This window comes from Carlito syrichta, unplaced genomic scaffold (genome assembly GCF_000164805.1).
Source record: "Carlito syrichta isolate Samal-C Ts95f unplaced genomic scaffold, Tarsius_syrichta-2.0.1 Scaffold312148, whole genome shotgun sequence".
Lineage (NCBI taxonomy): Eukaryota > Metazoa > Chordata > Mammalia > Primates > Tarsiidae > Carlito > Carlito syrichta.
The window spans coordinates 24,010-31,776 of NW_007256244.1; the positions used below are offsets into that span (position 1 = coordinate 24,010).

General features: G+C 50.0%; 1 protein-coding gene across 1 annotated transcript in view; it reads left to right on the forward strand.

Moving 5' to 3' along the window:
• The first annotated feature begins 2,467 nt into the window (after positions 1–2,467).
• The window catches only part of PIK3R3 (phosphoinositide-3-kinase regulatory subunit 3), a 172,843-nt gene continuing 167,543 nt past the window's right edge, over positions 2,468–7,767 (forward strand). The window contains exon 1 of the mRNA XM_021718380.1: positions 2,468–2,726. Within this exon, the coding sequence (XP_021574055.1) occupies positions 2,483–2,726 (244 nt within the window). The 5' untranslated portion in view covers positions 2,468–2,482. The remainder of the gene's footprint in view (positions 2,727–7,767) is intronic.

The following is a 7,767-nucleotide window of genomic DNA, read 5'->3' on the forward strand; positions in this document are numbered from 1 at the left end:
CGACCTGCTGGGCTCCGGCGATCCTTCCGCCTCAGCCTTCCAAGTAGCTGGAACTACACATGCGATACCACGCCCGGCTAATTTTTGATTTATTGTAGAGATGAGGTCTCGCCAAGTTGCCCAGGCAGGTTTCGAACCCATGGACTCAGGCAATCCACTCACCTCAGCCTCCCAAAGCGTGGGATTATAGACTGAGCCACCGAGCCCGGTACTCACATGATCACACAGCTTTGTAAATGGCAGAGCCAGGATTCAATCCCAGGCAATCTGCCATCAGAGTTCACATCTTAACCACCAAGCAAACTGTCTACATTGATGAAGTTTCAAGGAAGGCTGGGCTGGCTTCCATAATGAGTAAGAGAGGGGGCCTTGGTCTGTGACCTGAGGAAGAAGAAGGGCAAGGGCAAGTGGGTTTATAATTATTGTGGCTAGAAGTTGATGAGGGAAAGGTCATGTTCTAAGACTGAGGATGACAAAAGCAGAGGCCTTCAGGGCATGGTGACTCACACATGTAATCACAGAACTTTAGGAAGCTAAGGGTGGGGGGGAATCGCTTGAGATCAAGATTAGCCTGGGCAATATAGCAAGACCCTGTCTCTTCCAAAAATTAAAAAATTAGCCAGGCGTGGTGGCGCCTGTAGTCTTAGCTACTTGGGAAGCCGAGGTGGGAGGTTTGCTTGAGCCCAGGAGGTCAAGGCTGCAGTGAGCCTTGATTGTGTCACTGTACTTTCTGCTGAATAACAGAGAGAGATCGTGCTTCAAAACAAAACAAAACAAAAGTAGAGGCTAGAGTGGGGATAGGAGAAGTGAAGCCTGTGAGGGTCCTGCGGGCCCCACAGTCTCCTGCAGGAACAGAAAGAAGACAGAGGCTGGGATCGGTGCTTACTTGGGGCAGAATAAGAGGTTAAGGGAGAGGGAGCTGAGCTGAGGTGTGAAGGGAAAAGGAGCAGGTCCAAAGTCCCACAACAAATCAGGGCAAGGCCAGGCAAAGCCACTGACTCTCCCAGTCTCCTACAAGAAAGGAGATGAACCCAGGGTTAGCACTTCTTACATCCCCAGGGAATCTAGCTCTTCCTTCACCTGTATTGATTGTCCACATGACTTTCTCTTTCATCTCAAGAAGAATTAAGTCTAGGTCACATTCATCTATGTCCCTGGTGCCCAGTACATATGGAGTTGCTAGTGGACATTTCCTGAATGAATGAGTGCAGAATAACAAGAGCTAAATGTTCTGGGCTTTGGATCTTGGCGATCATGGATTTGAACTCCTGCCCGCCTCTAATTGTGTGACTCTACATCACTGAGCCTCAGTTTCCTTATGTCAATCCTCATTATTCACAGATATCACATCTGTGAATTTGCTTACTGACTAAAGTTGATTTGTAACCCCAAAACCAACACTTGTGGCACTTTTGCAGTTATTCACAGACATGAGCAGAGAGTAAAAAATTTGAGCCGAAACCAGGCGCAGTGGCTCACGCCTATAATCCCAGCACTTTGGGAGACTGAGGTGAGAGGATTGCCTGAGCCCACAGATTTGAGATCAGCCTGGGCAACTTGGCGAGACCTCATCTCTACAATAAATAAAAAATAAAATAAATAAAATGAAAGATATGCAAAATTTCAAAAAAAAATTGAACCATCCCACACACATTTCTGGTTGAGGTCTGTTGAACAATGGGACTTTCTACTTTCTTGTTTTAGCTCTTATAGAGTAAACAAATGTTCTTTTGGTGGTCTGTTTCTGGTGCCACGTATTCTCATATTTTGTGTGGGTGGGTGATTCTGCTGTCTCAATTGGCCCCCAATTGTAGTGTTGAAGTGCTGTCTGGGTGTTCCTAAGTGCAGGAAGGCGGTGATGTGCCTTGCAGAGGAAACGTGTGTTAGGTAAGTTTCATTTGGGCATGAATTACAGAGCTGTTGGCCACGAGTTCAATGTTAATGACTCAACAATATGTATTAAATAAGGTGACTCTTCTCATAAAATTAGGTTACATATTGATCAGTTGATAAAACTATTGTGACTAAAGGCTTACAGAAACCTAAACCCTGTATTTCCCCTAGGAGCTGTGGTTCAGTATTTAGTGTTTGTGGTGACTTTATAGAACATAATTATTGGGAATCATGAGAGTTGACGGTATATCAATAGGGAGAATCTCTTGGTAGGGTTGTTGTGAGATTAAATGAGATAATGTTGATAAAGTGCTTAGCACAGTATCTGGCAGTGCTCAGTAAACATCATTAACATTGTTAATATGATGAGGGAGTGAGTTTCCCCTACTCTGAGTTCCTTTGCCCAGGGAGCCAAGCTGAGGTAGTCTGGCTCTTGGACTGGACCCAATGGAGAAGGTTGTGAGGGAGCCTGATCCCTGAGGAGGGGCTGGGGCCAGAGTACTGCCCTTATACAGACTTCATATGTTATAGAGGCCTCAGCTACTCTGGCCAGTAGTATCCCTCAGGCACACTAGAAGCTCCCTGTGCCATGGGGTCCTCACAGCTTGTTCGTGCCCCTCGGCCCCGGGGTCTACGGTCCCCCTACCACAGGCCAAGTGTGGGGTGGCCCAGGCCCCGGTTTCCCAAGATGTTCAAGTGTAGCCGCAGAAGATACCGGCAAAAACTCCAATGCCTAACTGCCACCAGGGCAGCCACCGAACTTGTTACCATGGCTATGGATATCAACAACACCCATACTGCCACCACCAGCCTGTGGATCTTCCCACCTCAAGGTTAGCCAGGAAGGCCATGGGCCAGGGTAGGGTTTAAGAAAACAAACAAACAAACAAACAAAGCCACTGAAATTTCTCCCACTTGGTCCTGCTTAGGCAAGGTTCTAAGGGACAAGCTCTGCAAAATACCACCCCAAGCTATGGTGGGGTCTTGATGGCAGGCATCTCAAAATACTGAGTGCCTTAATGGAGGATGGGTTGGCTGAAAGCAGAGGGCTTGAGGAAGGGGGTGAATCAAGAGGCAGTGGAGCTTCCAGAACTGCTGCCTCCCTCACACACTTCCTTCTCCTTCCTCTCATCAGTTTTCAGACACCTTTGTCAACCTGGGAGATTTCTGATCCTCTAGGAATGTCCAGAAGCTAGACCAGAAGCTTGGCTTGCTCTGGACCTGCCTGGGCGGTGAACAACAGACAAATACAATCATTCTGCTGAACTGCCTATTCCACACCAAGGTGCTAACCAGCCAGCTACGTGGAGTGTGAGGGGAGGGTTAGAGCTGAACATTCCCAGGGAAAGACTTCAGTGGCAGCAGCGGATCATAGTTAAGAAGATGGAAGGACAGGACAGGGTCAGCAACATACACCATCTTTGGCCCCAGATTTTGATCTGCCCCATGGGGTGGAGGGGCCCTCCTGCCTTACACTCCCAGGGAGGTCTAGGGAGGCACTGATCAGAGAGGGATAGGATGTAAGGCAGAACCCTGTGAGTGTACAAGTATAGGGTGTATGTGCCTCTGTGTGCCTGTGATGGTCAGTGTGTAGGTGTAGCTGTCTATCGGTGGTGTGAGTGTCCAAGTGTGTGTGTGAATGGGAGTATCAGCAGATGGGTGGCTGAATGCGCCTTTGTGATGGAATGTGCCTCCATGGCTGACTGTGTCAACGATTGTTTGCCAGGGTACGGGTGTGCCAGAGAGGACATCAGCTCTGCTAAGAATGAAGGTCAGGAGGGGGGTGGAGGCAGACTGAAGGAGGAGAGGGTGGAGAAGGGTGAGCTTCTGAGAGGCATACCACCTTCAGCTCTCCAGCCATTCTCTGAGGTCAGTGTTATCCAGGACTAGCAACTGAGCTGGGGTGTTTGGGGGTGGGGCAAGATTGAATTTGAGCCCAGAAAGTGGGGAGGCTGCTAAGCTCTCTGGTCTGGGAATTTTCCACTTGGACTTCTGAGTTTGTGCCCATGTGTCATTGGGTGTAACTGGATTTCTATGGGGTTGTGCCTTGGTAGCTGACAGCATCGTGAGGGGCTCTGTTCCTACTGTGTCACATTATGCATGGGTTAGTATGTGTCCCAATGTTCCAAAATCTGGCTCCAGTTCCAGGCTTACCTTCTCTGAGGGCCGGGGGTCGGAGCGAACCCTGAGGCCTTTGGGGGCCTAGCCTCCCGGGGTTTGGGAAGCCTGGTTAATGTCCTTTGCTATCTGTGAAGGGAAAATGAATTGTGTCTATGTCTGTCCAAGGTTTGCTATAGACTGGGATCCTGTGGGTCTTCAGGGTATGGGAGAGGGGTTGCTGAACATCTTTCAGAGGTGTAAAGTGTCTGGGCCAGTGCCCGAGGTCTCATACATATAAAGACACATGATACATTCCACAAACACATGCAGACATGTAAATATAAGTAGGCTCACCGACAGTGCAACAAACACACACATGCACACAAGTGCACACTATAAACAGAGATATGGACTAACACAAATGCACATAGACCCCCCCACACACGATACATGTAACAACACATACACATGGCTACAAATAAACACACACAGATGGAAATATGCATGTACTTAGACACAAGTACACAAACATACAGACACAGACATATGCAATCACATTCAAGCAAAACTAGGCACATACAGACACACACACACTTGCAAACACACTCACCAGACTTCCCTGCCCCTGCTGCCCTGGGACCCAGAAGCCTCCCTCCCCTATATGAATGTGTCTATGTGTGTGTGCATGCGTGTATGCCCACACTTGTGTCTGTATGTATCTGTGTCTGTGAGAATGTGTGTGTATGAGGGGGGTGCTAAGCTGTGGGAACCAGATGACATCATTTCTTCCAGCTATTTTTAGCTCCATCTGCAATGACGCTCCTTCCCTGCCCCTCCCCCTTCAGTTTCCCAGTTCTCCTCCCCATCCAGGCTCCCAGAGGCAGCAGCAGCCAGAGGGCACCCACCATCTCAGTTTAGCTGGCTCCCTGGCTGACAGGGTGCAGCTCACTCTCTCCCACCCCACCAGAGTTCCCTGGAGACTGCGAACACCAGGCTTTCCAGGCTAGCCTGGCCTGGGTTGGGTGAGCTGACCTGGCTGGTCTCCAGCTACTGGGGTGCCTCTACTTTTCAGTCTGCAACTCTGTCTCAGAAAATAGTGTCTGCTATGTGCCAGGGAGGGTGCTAAGTTCTGGAGATTAGAGCAGTGAGCAAGACAATGGGAGTTCTTCCCCATGGGAGTTCCAGTTCAGTGGGATGGGGTTCCAGTTCAGTGGGAAGCAGACAAACAGATCACACAGGCACTTCATGAGATTGTGAGGAGGGCTCTGAGCCCCAGTAACAGGGGCTCCTAGTCTGCTCTTCAATCTCCCATAGGTGAGAGAACCTGAGAAGACCAGGGAGAACACACCCCCTTACCTCGCACCCTTTGCCCCAACTTATACCTGCAGAATTCTCACACTCCATGCTGTGCTCCCAACACAGCACCAACCCTCTCATCCAGCTGGTAGCCCCTGATATTCACATTCCCCTTTTCTTTTTTTGAGTTGGAGTCTCACTCTGTCGCCCAGACTGCAGTGCAGTGGCTACTCCTGGCCACCGCAGCCTTGACCTGCTGGGCTATGGCGATCCTTCCGCCTTAGCCTTCCAAGTTGCTGGAACTACAGGCGCGCGCTACCACGCCCGGCTAATTTTTTGATTTATTGTAGAGATGAGGTCTCACCTGCCCAGGCAGGTCTCGAACCTGCGGGCTCAGGCAGTCCACTCACCTCAGCCTCCCAAAGGCGCGGGATTACAGGCTGAGCCACCGAGCCCGGCTACATTCCCCTTTTCTTTGGAACATTTCTGTAGTCCATTCCTGGAAGGCAGGCCACTGTTCCACATTTATAGTGAGAAAACTGAAACCCAAAGAGGAGTGTTGCTGGACCACATCTCACAACACCTGGGGAGCAGCCCAGGGGAGATGACAGGCAGGCGGAGGAGGAAGTGATAGCACACTGAGACACAGGTGCAGGAACAGGAGGCCAAGCTGAGGAATCAGGAGGTGAGGGGGAGGAGGAAAATGGCCTGAGGGGTCCATGTCAGGAGAAAGACTTCCCACAGGCCAGTCTTTGGCAGCCACCAGAAAATCTGGTTTGGCAGCTTCAGTCACCCGCTGCAGAACTGGAAGAAGGGTCCGAAACTGTCTGGTTGGGAGACTACTTTATAATTTTGGGTTCCTTTGGAGTGTGGAAGAAACAGCTGGTGGCAGGAGCCTAGGGTGTCAGTCCCTGTTCTTCTCCAGGCTCTGGTGTGATCTTTGGAAAGTCCTGGCCCCTCTGTTGGCCTCAGTAGGCCCTCCCTGGAGGATCAGGTTCCCCATCCCCCCACACTTGCCCTTTGGATTTTCCTGGGAGTCTGACTCAGGCACAGGAACACAGGGGCACCAGGCTGGAGGTCCCTTCACTAATGGGTCAATGGCCGGAAGCTTTGTTCCAGCCCCACAATGCAATACCGGTTACCCCACCCTTACCAGCGCCCTCGTACACACCCCCACTTCCGGCCTCTGTTCCTTCCTCACCTCTGAGGAAGGCTGCAGGGCTCCCTAGGGAATCTCCTATGTCTCTTCAACTGGCTCCCTGCCCAGTGCTTAACCCTTTCTCTCACCCTGCCCATTCAGCCAGGCCAGCTTCCCAACAAACTTTCTTTTCCTGGACCCTGGGACAGGGAAGGAAGGAAAGAAAGCTGGTGAAAGGACTGCAGAGAAGACTGCTTTTCCTGCTATCCTCAGATACTGGAACCCAAATGAAGGACTTGGGGAGAGAGGAGGTAGACTGAGTGCTGGGTCCTAAGGCTTTACTGACCTGGGAACTATCCTACCCCCTGAGCCTCAAGAGAGAGGGGAATCCCCCCCTCTATCCAGCCATGTTCTTCCTCATGGAAGAGGAAGGTCCCCATCAGCTTACCCAAAGAGAAGAGTCAAGAGTGGAGACTTGCAACTTCTGGAAAACAAACACAAACACCAAGGCCAAGAGAATGCTGGCTATTGTCACCATGTCAACAACAAATTTCTTTAAACATAATTTTTTAAAACCACAAAATTCTAGATTCACAGAATCCATAGTCATGGAATTTTAGCACCATAGAGTTCTAGCATGATGAAATCTGAGTTACTTAGAAATCCAGAATTTCTCTCTTTTTTTTTTTTAGTTGGAGTCTCACTCTGTTGCTCAGACTGGAGTGCAGTGGCCGCTTCCGGCAACCGCAGCCTCCACCTGCTGGGCTCCGGCGATCCTTCCAAGTAGCTGGAACTACAGGCATGCACTACCACGCCCAGTTAATTTTTTTTGATTTATTGTAGAGATGAGGTCTCGCCAAGTTGCTCAGGCGGGTTTCGAACCCGCGGGCTCAGGCAATCCACTCACCTCAGCCTCCCAAAGCGCAGGATTACAGGCTGAGCCACCAAGCCCAGCCAAAATCCAGAATTTCTAAGTCCCAGATTACAAAATTAAAGTCTCCTTGAAATGAAAGTCTTGAGAAGTCACTTGATGAAGCCCCTACCTTCAAGTAGATGTCTAAACTAGAAGAGTCCCTACTGGGGATGGGCAAAGGCATTCATACATGAACTCTGAGGGGAAGCAGGGAGCCTGGGACATGTGAACTTAAACCAGACAGAAGACAGACTTTGTCCACAAGGACACATTTCTGGCTTCTGAGGATGAGGGGACATGAGTAGCAGGTGCGGATAGAGAGACTGGAATTATAGAAACAAAGAAAACATAACCTAAAAAAAAGAATAATCAGTCGGGCTCGGTGGCTCAGCCTGTAATCCCGCGCCTTTGGGAGGCTGAGGTGAGT